This window comes from Sesamum indicum, linkage group LG7, assembly GCF_026168435.1.
Source record: "Sesamum indicum cultivar Baizhima isolate 11 linkage group LG7, ASM2616843v1, whole genome shotgun sequence".
Taxonomy (NCBI): Eukaryota; Viridiplantae; Streptophyta; class Magnoliopsida; order Lamiales; family Pedaliaceae; genus Sesamum; species Sesamum indicum.
The window spans coordinates 13,832,397-13,849,350 of NC_142663.1; the positions used below are offsets into that span (position 1 = coordinate 13,832,397).

Genomic DNA, 16,954 nt, shown 5'->3' on the forward strand with positions numbered 1-16,954 from the left:
TATTATAATATTAATTAATTCAACCACGGAATAAATGAGAGAGCATGAAATATAAAAGATTGGACAATTGGAAGTTGGTGGTGAATGATAATTATCAAAAGTATATTTCCCTTTCATCCAACTACTCTTTTGCTTTCTTTAAATAAATTTAGCCCTATTAAAATTTGCATACTCTTGAATGTACCCTATAACATTATTTTTCAATCGAATTAATTGTCGTTTATTATGTGGGCCCCGCATAATAGATGACTTTAATATCTTAATACGCACTAACCCAAAATTCATCAAATATTAAAAATTTATCAAACGCAATCGAACTGATTTTAACATTACGTGCATTTTTAAGGTTAAAATGAAAATTGACTGGATAGATACTAGAAAATAACATATGGAAAAGAAGATACTTATGCTAGTCAATGTATATATAAATAATTTATTTTTTCTCCTATTGTATTTGATATTATAGTTTTTTTCATTTTATGAAATTGATTGTATATAATATATCTTAATATTATTAAGCAATATTTGTAATAAATGATTATTATAGAAAAAATTCATAAAAGATAAGAAATGATTAATGTCGAGATATCTAAAAAGTCTCAAAATTTTGTGGCCAAAACACAATTACAAAATATTTTGTGGTGGAAACTGAAAAGTAGTATTACAAGTCAAATAGTCCAAAAAGGTGACTCAATTCCGAGACTGCGCAGTTTAGTCGATAAAAATCACAAAGCCCCTTTTATTACAATTCAAGAAAGGCCTCCACCCTATCTTCTTCCTTGTTCTTCTCGCTCCTCTGGGTGTGTGTGTGTGTGAAGCAATGGCCCTTCAATTGTGGGAGACCTTAAAAGAATCAATCACAGCATATACAGGGCTGTCTCCGGCAACTTTCTTCACAGTTCTTGCTTTAGGCCTTACCCTTTACTATGTTGTATCGAGTTTGTTCGGGTCCTCCGATGATGCCCATATTCAGCAGAGTTCCAGGGGTTTTGAGCAACAGATGGAGCCTCTGCCTCCTCCAGTTCAGCTTGGTGAAATTACTGCTGAGGAGTTGAAACAGTATGATGGCTCTGATCCAAAGAAGCCTTTGCTTATGGCTATCAAGAGTCAGATCTATGATGTCTCACAGAGCAGGTATCACTTCTCTAGCTTTGTTTGTTTTTTCATGTTTTGGTATATCCCTTTGTGTTTTCTTGAATTTTTACTGTTTTGTGGTCGTGGAGAATTTTGTTACTTTTGGGCTTGATGGGTTTAACTTGTGGTTTTGATGGTTAGTTTTAGTCATATGAATTTCTGGGTGGGTTAAATTTGGATCTTTTTGTTGAATCTTGGTGATCTGTGGAATTTTTCTGTTCATAAACAATTGGGACTGTGAAAGGGTTTTTAGTGATTATGGTGCTTTGTAGTTTTGGCATCTGAATAATATGTATAGAGAGATTGGTGGTGGATGTTCTGGTCCTTTTTGGCTGACCTGTTGATTCTCTTGGTTTATTTTTCTTTGTTCCGTGTTTGATTTACTGTTGATGTTTGCTTTGTGATGCTTTCTTGCTCTTGGACAAAATAGCTACTTTTCTAAAAAATTGGGCGTTTTTGCCTCTATTATCCATTTGTTGAGTATCGAGTTATTGTTAGCGATGTTCGTTTTTTGAAAAAAAAATGAACTTACTGGATATTCTGCTGGTTCTGTAAATCAGTTATATGAATCCAACTTTGTGATTTAAAGTTTCTTCTGCTTTAGTGAAATAGCTTAACTTTTGCCATTTTCTATCAGCCAAGTGGAATAAAATGACTTTTTGCTGCATCAATGATTTTTATTACATGTATCTTTTCCTCTTTCTTCACTCGAAGTGCAGCGTTTAAACTGGTAGTTTAAAATTACCGACTTGCATTCATCTATGGCATAAATTGTCCAAAAAGGGAGAAAGAAGACAAATAACACGAAATGGTTCATTATTCCTGGATAAAGTAATTACCTTTCTTGAATTGGCGTTTCTTGCACATTTGATGTTTGATATGGTTTTCAACTTTTATTGCTGTTGTGGACATCAAAATGGATTCTCCCGTGTGGATTACGTTTGTTCCCAAACTGGATGTGGTGAACGATACATAAAAGTATAGATGTGCCTTTAATATGAGTTCTTCACCATTTGTTTCCAACTAAGTGAAGCATGGTTGGTGCAACTTATGTGTTTCAATTATTCGAATCCAATATGCATTGTCTTTTAGTCATGTATGCACTAGAGATTAGTTTATTGTCTGTTGAACATATTATGTAGGTTTGTTGCAGTCCAGCTTCCCATATTTAACATCAATTAGAAAACACTGAATGTTCATTTTCTCTTTATTATACCTAAAACAGTCGGTCAAATAGGCTGTTGGAGTCAAGTGCCGTGGATTGCAGGTTCTATGTTTTTCCTTTGACCTGGCACTTTCTAGTGCTTTCTGTGTTTCTTTGCTTGATTCAACATATTAGGTCATTCTCTTCGGTTTGTTTTCATTCTTTTTGATCCTAGCAACTCTGTTGAGAAAATCATGTGGTAATAGGACCAAGGTGCAGATTATGACCATACCCTCTTAGGACTATTACATCTAAACCATTTTCCTCCCTGCACTTTTGCGGTTCTCCGGCCACCATCCTAGAATTTCATCACCAAGCAAGTAAAACTAAGCATATTGACATTGAAGCATGCGCTTGTTTTATCTTTAATGTTTTGATAAGTTGATAAATATGGTTTCCATGTGATTGTGACGTGTTGCAATGAACTGCTGAGATTGAGGTTTGACCCCAGTGTTGAGCTGACATCACGGGAGAGTAGCTGCCGAAATGATTTCAAGTGTACTTTTCTCCATGTCTGACTAGTGTGCCCTTTGAGACAACAATTCTACCACCCCTAAGATCAAGATAAACTTGGCTAGATGTGTCAATATATCAATTGCCACCCCTAAGAATACATTTCTGTACTTGAGCTCATTTTCTATCTGCAGGATGTTTTACGGGCCCGGTGGACCTTATGCCTTGTTTGCTGGAAAGGATGCCAGCAGAGCTCTTGCGAAGATGTCTTTTGAAGAAAAAGATCTGAACGGCGACCTTACTGGGCTGGGTGTGTTTGAGCTGGAAGCTTTGCAAGATTGGGAGTACAAATTCATGAGCAAATATGTGAAGGTGGGAACAGTCAAGACAACTGTGCCAGTAACTGATGGTGCTGCCGAAGGCCAAGCATCAGCTGCTGCTGAAAGTGAAGCTGCTAAGCCTGAAGAAGCTGCTGACGACACCGTTGCAAAGCCAGCAGAAGATGGCCCATCAGAAAGCGCTGCAAAGGAAACCGTTGAACCCGCACCTGCCGATGATGCCGAGAAAAAGGAGTGAAACTTCATAAATGTTTTAACTGCAAAATTTGGCTGAGCCATTGATTGCCTGCTTTATCTTGTTTAATGTTGAGAGGTCTATGGCTTTTAAGATGGCCCTTACATATGGAAACTTGGTTTGAACATGTAGTTGTAGTATATTAAACAACAATAATGACTTTGAAGCTTATGAAGGTGGGATTTGTAATAGAGATTCTTGATTTCTCTCCCCACCCCTCTCACCATTTCACTTTTTAGTAGTTTTTCATAATGAAGGAATTCTGGTGTTATGGTGTGTTGTTTTTTAAACTTTCTGCAAGAACTATTCTAGTTATACACAAGTATAAATTCTTGGAGCCCTGCCATTAATTCTTTGTGGAATAACAGAGCCTATTTGTATAATGAATATAATCAAGATTGAAATTTGTAAGCACCCCTGTAAAAATCAAGGCCTCATTTGGTTAGATTGATAGGATTGTGATGGACAGAACTTAGAAGGGGACGGAATTCATATCATGCACAACGCCACGAATCTAACGATGCCCAAATAATAACACTGAAGTTGCGTCAGTTTAAAACAGGTTCCACTTCAGTCTGTTGATTCAATACTCTCGTCTCACTCCATATTGTGCATCAGAAACACAAGATTTTAACACAAGAAAGCATATATATCAGGATTGCAAGACAACAAAATCTACTGTATTTGATCTCGGTACTTCTGCAAGCTTTTAACAGTACTCCAATGGCGAATGCCTCCTGTTCACACTGGTGGCATGCCCCATTATACTTGGCCATGTCTATTACCCTCGCATTCATAGCCATCACAACCACAAAAGAATCCACGCCTGATGACGCTCTCCCATCGGGCCACCATCTGGCATTCAACGCCTCCAGGGCCCTCCGCCTTCACGGCGGCTTCCACATAACCGCCACCCTCCTCCAAATCTCCCCGGAACTCTTTTTCTCCGGGCCCGAATCCACCATCTTCGCTATCCAAGATTCTGCCATTTCCAATCTTTCCATCCCGCCGTGGGCCATGCGGCAGCTCGTCCGCTTCCACGCCACCCCTTCCGCCCTTCCCATGGCGGAGCTCTTCAAGAAACCACCTGGGTTTTGTATGAACACTCTCGTGGGCGACAAGAACTTGGTGATCACCAAGAACGATGCGGGAACGGGCTCGGTCATGATCAACAATGTGTTGGTTTCACAGCCCGATTTGTTTCTTGAAGGCCGCGTTTCAGTCCACGGTGTTCTCGGGCCATTCGACATGATCCTGTCTCCACCTTGTGGATTTTCCAATCGGAGTAGCATTCTTGTCTCCAATGCCACTGATCAGGCGGTTGAATGGAGGAAGATAGTGAGATTGCTCAACTCAAATGGATTTGTTTCTTTTGCAATTGGATTGAACTCAGCTCTAGACGTGATTCTTCAAGAATATCATAATTTGGGTTCTGTTACCATCTTTGCTCCCCCAAATTCGGGCTTCATCTCGTCCCCGTCGCCATTTTTGGACAGAATCGTTAGGTTTCATATTCTGCCTCAGAGGTTTACATACATAGAGTTGGCTGCAGCCGAAAAATCATCTCTGAGGACTTTGATTCCAGGTTATGATCTGAAAATTGAGAAATTTTCGCAAGCTCTGTCTGTTAATGGAGTGGAAATTACTGTGCCCGATGTGTCTTCCTCCAAGAATTTTGTGATTCATGGAATTTCCAGGGATTTTGATGTGGATGAGCTTTTCAGTTCTTCCAAATAGGTTTCTTGCATTTCTTTGATGGAATGGATATTGTTCTATCTTTCAGTTTGTACTTTGGGCTGCAAACAGGAAAGATCTTACTGATGTTTTTTCCTTTGGTTCAAGTGATGAAGAAGTAAAGAATATTTCATTAGTTCAAATGGTTGATTTTCTTTGTGTAAAATGGGTGAATTCTGTACCGCATTAGATTGGGCTGAAAACAAGACTAGAACGAACTCAAGATTCACCCAATGGACCAGTTAATACAAGAAGGAGGATTATTTGTGTATTAGTTCTTTGTTATCACTTGTTATCATTGTCTAGATACAGACTACACGCAAATAACTCCAACTCTCGGGTCAGAGCATAAACGAAAGTCCAAAGCGAAGACTGAACTTTTTATCAAGTCATATGGTGGACTTAAACACAAAATATTATCATGAAATGTGCAAATTCTAAGGAGAAACCAGCAAGATGCCATCTGGTTCAGCTTCAGCATTCTTAAGGGTTGATAAATGAAAGATTTTCCCTATTATTTTATCTGGTTTGAATATCTTTTTCTGGTCCACCCTATGGATGATGGCATGCCACGATTTGGATAAACTAAAAAGCAACCGGATGATAGAGTAAAAGCTTTGAAGAACATTACATATTATACCATTATTTCTCCGGGAAAGGAATTATTTTAGAGTTGTTTTCATGTAAGAAATGTCATAACAAATACAAAAAGCCAGCGCCATGAAATAAATCACATACATATTATTAGTCTATTTTTTTCATGGTTTTTCACCATTTGTATCTTGATATTTGTTGTAGTTTTTCTAACAAAGGTCACAAGTTTAGTGGTTCAAGGAAACAAAATGTCAACTGTTTGTTTACGATATTTCCTGAAGACTTTGCAACACGAAAGCACGTTTGGGACACCATAATTGTTGATAAGGTTACTTGTGAGCTGTAATCAGAGAGGTTTGTTATAATCTTGTATCTTAGGTATGCTCAAATTCCATTATAAAGAGATTTCAAACCTGACTATACCTACATCTACAACAGAATTCTGGTCTTTTCCCTTTGAAAAGTATTGCTATAGATTTTCTTCTCCATTAATGTCAGATATGAGAATTCCAACTGCTTCCAACGTGTTTACGATATTCATAATTCTTCTGGTTCTGACTCCTATATCCAACTGCAGGCACATCAGTGGTCCTGCAAGTGAAGAGTCTGAACTAAGAATACGGGCCAGGTTCAACTCCTTTTTCCTGAAGCACTTTTCTGCAGTTCCTCAGTATGCAGATTCAGAGAAACACAAGCACAGGAAACTGCATGTTGTAGTCCAAGGGCTCGTCCCTCAAGGGCCTAATCCTCTCCACAACTGATTCAGACATCAGAATCCAGTTTGTTTTGAGGAATGGATACTATCATTGCCCAAGAAGCTTTATAAGTATAGAGTTACTTGCTTTGTGATGGATCTCAAACATGATGGCATTTGTACCAGTTTTCATTGTTTACTGGCACCCGGTTGCCATTTATGCAATTTTTTGTAATGAAATTTGCTTCATCTACACTGAAGTGAAGTAATGACAAATGCATGTTTAAATTTCATTTCCTCCAACATTTCCAGGTTTTGTTGATCCACTATTACATTGCGGACTAGATTCTCCCAGGTTGATTTGTTCAAATGTCTAACTTCGTTGTATACTTAGGAAGTTTGCATTACAAGGTTACATATAATTTATGGGACAGCCTGCAAAATGACATCTTGGTTAAGGGTTGACCAACAATAGAAAAAGAAAAACACTTAAAATTTTTTAGTTTGCTTTCAGTATCTGTTAAAAGTCTTACCTCTTAATTTGATTCCCCATTATGATGGCTAACCACAATTTGCAAGATCTACCTCTCAATAGCTTTGATATATCTGGCTAGAAATTCAAAACGAATAATTTCTTAAAATAGTTTCTATAAGGTTGCATTTAACTTGAAAAAACCAATCAAGTTCATAGTCCAGGTACATTTTGAAGCTATTGAATAACCAAGGAAAAACAAGAAGTCAACTAATTGTTTAAGCAAAATGCAAAGTCACTATATGACGCATACGTCGTGGAACCATTTCTCTTGAAGTATTTCCAATACTTAATTGTGTCACGCGTAGAGAAGTTGCTTCTGATCTTATGTATGACTTTTTGCACTTAGTCCAAAAACAAGCTTTCTTTCGCTATAAATATGGCTCAAACCTCATCACCACCTAACAATTAGCATTAACTGGCAATTCATAGTTTGTGTCTTTCGCAAGATTTTCTTATAAATTCATCCCGATATGAGAATTCAGGCAACCCGTTTCTTGTTTATCATGTTCATAATTGTTTCAGCAGAGGTTCATCTGTCCAGCTGCAGGCACATCAGTCATGCTGCAAATGAAGCAAGAATAAGAGCTAAATTCTATTCCACTTTTCTCCGGTACTTCTCCACAATTCCTCAGTATTCAGGTTGGAAGGAGAACAAGGGCAAGAAATTGCATGTAGTGTCGAAAAGGCTCGTTCCCTGCGGCCCAAATCCACTCCACAACTGATTTTGCAAACCTGAAAATCGATGTGATAGTCAACTTTGTGAAATATATACGTCATAGGTTGTAGTATACATGATGTGCTCTAGGACGAAAGTATGTAATGTTTGATTGAAAATGAGTTGTTCTTGTATTCTTTGTTCATTTGTTTTATTCATACCAGGTTGTTATCACATAACATTTGTCATCCATTTGACATTTTAGCTTTTTCTGTCTTACTAAATTGAAGCTGATACAGCTGACATCCTGGATCCATCCAGGGCTTCTCTCCAGGCAGATCCAGAAAACTATTTTAAATCATCAAAAAAAAGGGAAAATTCTTGGTCAGTTTCAAAATTCATATATGAGATGATCCCATCTTCCTATGTATAGTCTAATACGCGAATTTTATCGAAACAAAAGCATATGATCTCTTGAAACTCACAGTCATCGTGGTGAGGAAGAATGAGGAAGGGCTTTTTTTCACCAACTCCTCCACTTCCTCCACAGGGCTGCAGAAGAAAAGTGGAAAAAAGTTAACTTGCTTAGTTAAAGTGGTCCATTAATGAATCACTGAGAAATTGGTGACTGCAAAATCATGAGAGGGCATCATCTTCTCCTGGACCCCATTGGTTAAAAGTCTAAAGAAGCTGTTTGCATTATCCCATTATGATCATCTTTTTTTAAATTTTCTCAGTATAAATTTCGTTTCTTTTTTTTGGTTGAAGTGTAGGTGAAAATACCTAACTAAACTGCAAAACCTCAAAACAGTGAAATATCACATGTGGGTTCTGGTCAAAAAGGATTGAAATAGACCCCAAAAGGAGGGGAAAGAACAAAGAGAAACCACTCCTAATGAATTCTTGAAAAGTACCATTCAGTATTTTCTAGATTTTATCCAATCCCACTTGGCTCTGGGATCCATTTTGGGGTTTTTCTTGAAATTCAAAACCAGAAAAGTGATTCTGAATGCACTTTGTCTGATTCTCCCCACCATTTTCCACCACCCCATTAACTCCCTGTACTCTAGCATTCACAAGCTTCTGTCTTCTTATTTTCTTTACCAAAACCCTTGCTTTCTTTACTCTTCGTTTTCTTTGAAGGCATGTGAAATGAGAGAAATGGAGTGTGAAAACTAGGAAAAAATTGTTTGTGATTGAAAAGGGTGTGTGTGTTTATTTGTTTTTTCTTGAATCTTTTCCTTCTCCTCGACTGGATTTCGTTTGTTGCTGAAGATTATTTTCTACTGGAGTGTTTCTTGAAATGGGTGGTGAACACCCGGCGTGGCTGCCCGTGGATTGGAAAGTTTGTGTAAAAAATCGGAGTTTTGGGAGAAAAGATAAGGTAAATTAATTAAAACTGCTCTACTTTGGGAAGTTGTCTGCACTTCAATTTTCTTGACTGTTTGTTTCAGATTGAGATTTATATAACTCTATGGTTGGTCTATATTGAAAGAATTTGTGGTTCATCTGTGATTTACTCTAGTGAATGGAGTAGCAAGGGAAGTAACCTATGCGCATGCTTGTTTGGGATTCTTGTCTGCATGTTGGTAAATACTTTAAATGATAGATCAAAATCTAGTCTTTGTGGGGAAGGATAAGAAAAGGCTGAGTTTTTTTGTTTATGAATGAAATACTATGTTGTGGTTCTGCTTTAGGAAAGTATTTGAGGTTATGGATGCTCATCTTAAGGTAGCATTGTTAGGTCTGTGTTTATTCTTTTTCAAGTTCTGGCAGAGGCAAAAATGGCGATATGCAAAAACGTCTTTGCTTTGACAGAAAATACCATGAAAATCTTGTCTTTCTCAACTCTATTTGACAGAAACCTTACAAGTTACTCATTGAATCTCATTGTATAAAGTACCTCATACTTGAATATAGCAATAAATTGGTTTTCCAAAATTTTGGAGCCAACAGTTGCACTCATATCGAATTTACCCGCATTCTTTCTGATCAGTCTCTTTGGATTTGTGTTAGTATTATATCAATCCATTAAACGGCCTCAAATTCAACTCCAAGCTGGAGGTGCTTCGGTACCTCAAGAATGCTGGTAAAGATCAGAAACTCAAGCAGCTGAATGAGGTAGACACCATATGAACTATTCTATAGATGTTCGTTGGACGTATTAGTTTAGCCTTAAATTAATTTCTGCTATTTCTTATTTGTGAAGTACATCTTTCCATTGTGTTTTTCAAATGGAACCCATCTCAAAAGCATCTATAAAACTGTTTTCCTGTGACAAAACGGTTCTTCTTTATTATTGCAACATTGTAGATCGGCATCAAAAAGACTGTTGCAGAAAAATTACCTCCAGGTTGGATTAAGGAGATCAGGACCAAAAGGAAGGGTGGCAAAACCAGGAGAGATCCGGTACTGAATCCTTAGTTGTTGTTTATTCTCATTTCATTACGATATGATTACATCCGATCATATTTTGCTTTACTCGAAGATTACATCAATCTGCTGAAACTGCTTGTTCTATTGTCTCCTTTTCCTGCATAATGATTGTATTCTATTCTTGGCTCAAAGTCAGTTTTTCTTTCTTTTTCCTCCTGTGCTTTCTCCCAAATGTATAAGTCTGTGGTTCCTGCAGTACTACATCGATCCTGTTAGTGGACGTCACTTCCGCTCTATGCAAGAAGTTTTCCGGTTCCTTGAAAGTACGGATTCAGGAAAAGACGAGTCGAAGGTTGATAATCAAGGTCACGCCAGTGAGGAGTTGGGAGAAAATTTGAAATCTGTTAGTATCTTTGTGTTGTTGTTTTCTTTCGCTTTTCTTTTTCAAATTCACTCCTTTGCTTTATCAAGTTACTTTGTAAGTCTGCTTTATTTAATGACTAGTTGGCTAATCTTAAAAACTTGAATTGGTAAAATTAGCACAAGCGTCATCTAACTATAGAGGGAAGCAGCAGAATTACTAGATCTTTGACTCCATTAACGGCAAACAATAATTCTTGCTATATACTTCAATGTATGCATAGTTTTGAACTGTACCTCCAGCTGAAACTGATTCTACTCCTATATTTCTCCATTCTTTAAGCTTGTAAAACAAATGCTCTCTTTAGATGCCTTGGTAATTTCACAACGTTATATAAAGGGGTGCTTTATAATTGGTGCTTGCTCTAATGCAATTTCATATGTAACTTCTATCTGTATTTCAGGGATTCTTTACGTTCTCTAACTTTATTTTTTTCGGATCATCACTAGGCAATTGCTGGAGCTAAAGGACAGAGGTCAATCAACAAGAAAGTGGATAAAATTGTCAATGGTAATGAAAACATAAAGTCAGGCTCATCATATCCTCGTACATTGTAGTCCACCATTACATGCTTCTTATCCATGAAATCCAAACTTGCAGCTTGGACCATAACTATCACTGGATGCACTAAAGAATATAGGTGCGCGGGCACACACACACACACACACACATATAGCGCACACACGCGCGCACACACAGACACACACACACACACATATATATATATATGTTGGACCTTTCAGAATTTGCTCTAGAGATCTTGAAGAGCAATGACATCAAGGTTTTCCTTCTCTCTGCTACTCTAGTTTTGAGTGTACATTTTAATGAACAGAGACTCATAGATGCTGAACAGTTGTTCCTTGATAAGAATTTGTATGTTAAGCAAGATTTACGTTCTTCTAGTTTTTTGCAACTATCCGATTGCCATAACACTCTGCAGGGTTTGAGTTGCAATCTTTCTTGGAATTAGAACTCGAAATTTCTGGGGGCCTAAAACATGCTGCAGTAAACAATAAGACTACACAAAAGATAATTATTTGGAAAAGAGAAGGAAAATGTGATTCTAGATGTCGAGCTTTCTGATGTGCTGCAACTGGTAAACAGAATAGATAGATGGAGACATATATGCCATATATAATCATTCCATGAACAGATTTATTTTCTATAAGCAAGAGTTCAGTACAAACGAGGATCCATTTATGAGATGTTTGCGTTGACTGCATATTTGTTCCGATGAGCTGATGTATGGTAGTCCTTGTGCTATAATTGCAATTTTCTGCTCAAAAGGTTTGGTAAATGCAGATGTGGCAGAAGCCAACTATGTGGAGCAACGAGCAAGAGAAGATGATTCCATGGCCGAGGATCTCCTGGATAAGCTGCCACAAGAAAATGGAAAGAAAAAGCATGAAAGGAGACCAAGCCGAAATAAGAGATTGGCTGACAGTAAACTGAGAAATAATATCATCAATGATCACTCCTTCCAATCAGGTTCGTCCATCAAGTTCCAGTTTCTGGCTTGGTGTGTGAATATCATTTGATGCACTTTTAGCTTTCTGCACTGCTGTCCTAATCCTACATTTTGTGTAATCCTACCGTTGTGAACCATCATGTCCTCCTTAATAGTGAACCGATAGAAGTGAAATTTACAATATGATCCGTGTTTACATAGATATTCAAAATGAAATCTGATCAATAATCAATTTTTTGTATTGCCGTGCTACTCTGCAGACTCACAAGGTGCTGCAGTTAATAATAATAATACACTGGCAGAAGCTCGACATAATGAAAACATGTTGCAGCAAACTAAGGGAAAGAAATCGAACAGCAAATGGGCAAATGACTTACCTCGCAGGTCCTCAAAAAGACTTGCTCGTCCAGAAGCTGATCAGTTGCTGGAAAGAAAAACCAGCAAACAGGCTACAGAACAAGCTTCACTGTCCGGTGAGGCAGAGACTGTCACCTCTGGGAGTTTTGGTAATTCCTATGAACCAAACAAGCATCGCATGAAAGACAGAACAGAAACTCCAACCAACAATAAGCAGAAAGAATCTGCTGATTTACTGCTTGGTGATCATGCTTCTGTTCTTGAAGAGCGTGAAGACATTGCCGGAGACTTTAAAGAAGATGGAAAGCACGAAACGAATCTTGACTCCTCTTTGAATGATCTATTAATGGATCCATGCATCGAGTTTGCAGTCAAAACTCTTACCGGTGCAGTTCCTATTGAAGAAGTGAACAAAGTTGATGACAGTCCAGTTTCTTCTTTGGCTTCACCTAATCAAACTTCAGGTTCCTCTTCTCTGTTGCCTTCTGTCGATATTTGGGCGGACCCTTGTTTTGAATTTGCCGTTAAGACGCTCACCGGTGAAATTCCTTTTGAGAATAGTTCACATTTTCAGAATTCATTACAGCAGCCTCAGAGCTCATCAGGAGCAAGTGGCTGTAATAGTCTAGACAACTCTTACTCATCCAGTTATTCATTTTGCCTATTTGATGTTATAATGAACCAGCAACTGGGCGTAAAAGAATCTTCTTTATCTCATCCTATGAATGGTAGCTCACAGGATTTCGTCGACATGAGCCTTCACCGTGGCGTCGAAGGGCGAAAGGGGAAATGTTTGTAAGAAAGTTTACCTACTTAGGAATTATGACAGATGTTTTATCTTGGTCTCTTGGTGTAAAACCAGTTCTGGGCTGCAATTGTACGCTAGATTTTTAAGTCATCTTGTGACTCTCTGCAGGAGCTAGTTGCACTTCCCCAAGCGTTGTGAAATTGTAATGTGGAATCTGGATCTTCTAAATTTTTAGACAACTTATTTTCAACTTAAGTTTCATTGGCCTTCTAGCATGCATGTAACAACTAAAATTTTGCGATAATTATACAACACCCCCAAAAGATTTGGATGTGTTACAGTAACTTCTTTTTTTTTAATTTAATTTAATTTTGAAAAATTGCCTGGAGAAAATTTATAATATAAAATATAACTACAAGGTTGTCGGTGTGATTTTTTCAGTTCTGTAGTACATTTAGATTTCATGGTTGTCTGAGTAATTATTTCTAAATTTTATTAATCGAGAACAATATAAAGTCTCCGTTGTCATAAGAACATAAAGAACCTTGGCTTTGCCATAGCGAAACTACTGAATTGCTATCAGTCCAATGTCAAAATTATACAGATGCAAATATATTTGCAGACAAAATTATGATAAAGTAGAAAATCGTCGTTTGTATCATCACTTCTAGACAACACCAGGTCCTGCACGAAGTCTCAACATATCTGTTCTCTTACTTCTCTCCATGGCATCTACTAGCCAGTTCACACTTTCTTTAATCCCCAGCCTGCAGTAATATTCAAAACTCATCATGTTCATTTGAACAAATCTTGCCACCTTGGAGGGCTGGAACAGCAAAACCATTTTACCACAGATGAATGGTTTAGTTGTTGCCAAAGTACATGCATATAAAAGCATATGCTTACCCGTCAATCGCTGAAACAGCTTGAAATGTATATACTCTTTCATCCAATTTTATGAACTCCAGATACCGAGCAAGTTCATCAACTGATACAGCATCTTCAAGATCCTGGACACAGTACACCAATTAATCTTACGTCCCTTCAAGTTATATTGGCAGTGTAAAAAGAGTACATGTAGTTATTTTCCTCAATCAACATGTCTCACTTTCTTTTGGTCAGGACTATCCTTGGATGGGACAGAAGGAAGTGGTGTACCTGCTTGTTTGCTAATATCAAAAGTGGAGCCCCTTGTAAATCTTCATGCCGAAGAACCTTTTCTGCAAACAAGATCTAAAATCAGGTTAAAAAGGACCAAAGGCAGTTACAAGAACTTAGTAGTTTGCAGTTTACAAGCAAAATTGGACCACCCTTTGCTACATGGGTTTAGGCTTTTTTCAATCCTCAAATTGGTCCAAGTTCAATTTCCTTTTTTCTTTCTAAAAAAATATTATCTCGAATTTAGTTCGACTAAATTAAATGTATATTTATTACATCACGAGTGTACTGTATTTACTAACTAATGATAATTTTAAATGAGTTGTCGATTATATGACAAATACGATAATATTTGTAATATAATTAGTTGAGTATAGCTTAATTTGATTCAGATAAAAAATTATTCTCTTTTAAAGGACCAAATCTTTTGTGTATTCTTGTGAAAGCCCATGTTTTACAACTTATCAATTTAGTCTTGAAAATAAACTAAAAAGAGTGTTCTCTTCCTTAAAATTACCAAGAGCAGATTTTGAATCTTCAAAACGGGATGGACAAGAAGCATCGATTACATAAATCACTGCATGTGCCTCTTCATAATATTTTTCCCAAATGGAGCGAAGACCAGCCTGAAATATGCATCTACTGTCAGCGAAAGTTTCTCAAAGTGTACTAAACAGAATGAAGATTGAATCCTGTAAGAGACACAAGTTGCCACCAAAACTCACTACAATGACAACATAGGAGCTGAAGAAGTGAAACAACATTAACATAGAATCTTAAAATCAGATACCAAAAAGAGGATGGGCCATGGTAGGCACAACTTTTTGGCTCAAAATTATTGTAAGGGCATAAAATTTGATGATACAACAAAATGACTTCAGCACAGACCAAAGGGAACTATTGTCAATTAGAAAAGAAGGCAAGAGTGCATTTCAAACCTGACCTCCCAGGTCCCAGAATACGAGTTTTGTGTTTGACACTTCAACACGACCAATATTGAGTCCCACGGTTGGGACAATTCGGTCTGGAGGAAGGCCTTCCAAGATTGAGTACTGTGACTTCACTTTCTCCAGTAACGTCTACAAATTCACAAATTTGAATCAGCTTAAACAATGATTTGGGTGTTAATTTGCTTAGGTGTATAGCACCATTTTAGTGTATAACAGGTAGTGCGGCTTTTGATTTAAAACACTGGCGCGAATTATTAGATCCAACAAATTGGAGAGAAGTGTCATTTTAAGAAGTGTCTTCACTAAATGACTACAGTTGTCATCTAACTGCTAACATATATTCTCTACTTTGAATTATGGAGCTGAGTATGAGAATTGAAAAGGAATACATGAACGTGCAAAGTCAGAACAGAGGTATGTCATTGAGAAAATTACTGTTTTGCCAGCCTTGTCGATTCCAAGAATAAGAACATGAAACTCCATCTTGCTGAACATGTATTTCCAGAGTCCATAAAACAATGAAAACATCTCTTGAAAGTTCTAATTTTCTGATTGCGTCCTCTACAAAGCCTTTTGTGAGAGACAACGAATTCAATATCTTGCGACTGTATAAACTGCCATAAAAAGAATCCATTAGTACTTGTAAGAAAAACAGATGAAGAGCACTAGTAACAGTTAACTGCTCATAATATATATTCAGTCAACATGCAAAGTATATTTGTGGTTTGTCTAACTAACCCATGTACATGAACTACTACCAATTCTCCCTTAAAAACATTATTGTCAGAGTAACCAGCATATTCCAACGACAGAATCGAAACTGTACTCCCTTCAGCATCTAATCAATACATAATTTTTCAGTAGCACCTAAACGAAGAACAAAATGAAAAACATATCATGTGTGCAAAACTAACTATCTAGTTTACTTGTATAATTCACAAACTATCCAATAAACATCGATCGATTTGTAAGAAACATATCAACAATTTACACTTCAGGAAAACAACCTTGTCATGTATATGGGTTGTTAGCTGAAACAGTATACCACACTGATGTCTAATTTCTTATGCATCTGTATTCTCGCTCTTTCACCAAAGGCATTGATCACCTAGATTTGTTTCATCATCATAAGTAATTATTGAATGTGTTAAAACCCTCAAGGAAATACAGAGTGAAATGCTGAACGAGAACCCTTTGTAAATGAATTTTCGCTCCTAAAGAATCCTACATTCACCCTAAATACCGCACATCATTTATTTCATTCTCAGAAACCCATCATTTCTTCAATAACCACTAACTCATAAAAAATCTAAAAATAAACAAATCCAAATCTCACCTAAAAACTCGAACGAAGAAAAGCAGAAAAAAAGGAGGAGAAAATGAAATGAATTCCCATCACCATATGATCATCAAGATCTCAAACTCCAATACACCCAAAACAAATTAAGCCACCATTCAAACATCCCAAAAATCAGAAATTTAAGTAAACCCATTTTATCCCGTCATCCACAAACAACAAAAAACGATCGAAGCAGCCGGATCAAGAACATACTCCGGACAAATCAAACCACGTAATTAGGCATAATTCAGAAAAAAATAATAATAAAAAAATTCTTGGAACCCATACCTCTGCTTATTTGTTGTTGGGTACTGAAAAGAGTGAATTGAAAAGCTTCCCCGAGCTGTTCGCGTGCTTTTTGCCTTCAAAAAATTTGTTCGAGTCTTCCAGATTTGTGACATTTGTCAACCCCAATTTTCTCATTTACGGGCCGGATACCGACACTGCCCTCGGTTCTGACCCGATATCCAGTCAATTCTACGACCCGAGTCCGAAACACTCTCACTTGAGTCTTTCCATATATACATATAGTCATATAAATAATTATTTTTAGACTCCTCA

At 37.2% G+C, this 16,954-nt stretch overlaps 4 protein-coding genes and 1 long non-coding RNA gene across 6 annotated transcripts; 4 read left to right on the top strand and 1 right to left on the bottom strand.

Annotated features, from left to right (window-relative positions):
* The first annotated feature begins 703 nt into the window (after positions 1-703).
* On the top strand, positions 704-3,635 carry LOC105166666 (membrane steroid-binding protein 1). Its single transcript, XM_011086106.3, has 2 exons — positions 704-1,134; positions 2,986-3,635. Exons 1-2 carry the CDS (start codon positions 821-823, stop codon positions 3,365-3,367), a joined length of 696 nt encoding a protein of 231 aa, XP_011084408.1. The 5' UTR covers positions 704-820; the 3' UTR covers positions 3,368-3,635.
* Positions 3,636-3,858: 223 nt separating this feature from the next.
* LOC105166905 (fasciclin-like arabinogalactan protein 21) lies at positions 3,859-5,241 on the top strand. Its single transcript, XM_011086425.3, has one exon. It carries the CDS (start codon positions 4,088-4,090, stop codon positions 5,099-5,101), a length of 1,014 nt encoding a protein of 337 aa, XP_011084727.1. The 5' UTR covers positions 3,859-4,087; the 3' UTR covers positions 5,102-5,241.
* A 528-nt stretch (positions 5,242-5,769) lies between these two features.
* On the top strand, positions 5,770-6,683 carry LOC148787578 (uncharacterized). The gene is made up of 2 exons (XR_016066500.1): positions 5,770-6,070; positions 6,270-6,683. It is a non-coding gene; the product is annotated as an uncharacterized LOC148787578 (long non-coding RNA).
* A 1,645-nt stretch (positions 6,684-8,328) lies between these two features.
* Positions 8,329-13,201, top strand: LOC105166665 (uncharacterized). Its single transcript, XM_011086105.3, has 7 exons — positions 8,329-8,960; positions 9,593-9,697; positions 9,890-9,985; positions 10,209-10,355; positions 10,823-10,883; positions 11,676-11,861; positions 12,102-13,201. The coding sequence occupies exons 1-7, from the start codon at positions 8,880-8,882 to the stop codon at positions 12,995-12,997; spliced, it is 1,572 nt and encodes a 523-aa protein (XP_011084407.2). The 5' UTR covers positions 8,329-8,879; the 3' UTR covers positions 12,998-13,201.
* Positions 13,202-13,468: 267 nt separating this feature from the next.
* LOC105166664 (uncharacterized) lies at positions 13,469-16,826 on the bottom strand. Of its 2 annotated transcripts, none has more exons than XM_020695315.2 (7): positions 16,682-16,826; positions 15,490-15,668; positions 15,043-15,183; positions 14,622-14,730; positions 14,055-14,166; positions 13,853-13,956; positions 13,469-13,713 (listed from the first exon to the last, which is right to left on the bottom strand). In XM_020695315.2, exons 2-6 carry the CDS (start codon positions 15,580-15,582, stop codon positions 13,902-13,904), a joined length of 510 nt encoding a protein of 169 aa, XP_020550974.1. In that variant the 5' UTR covers positions 15,583-15,668; positions 16,682-16,826; the 3' UTR covers positions 13,469-13,713; positions 13,853-13,901. The 2 variants fall into 2 exon arrangements, with proteins under 2 accessions (XP_020550974.1, XP_011084406.1); XM_011086104.3 differs by having other exon boundaries at positions 14,105-14,166; positions 16,682-16,825.
* Between the last annotated feature and the right edge of the window lie 128 nt (positions 16,827-16,954).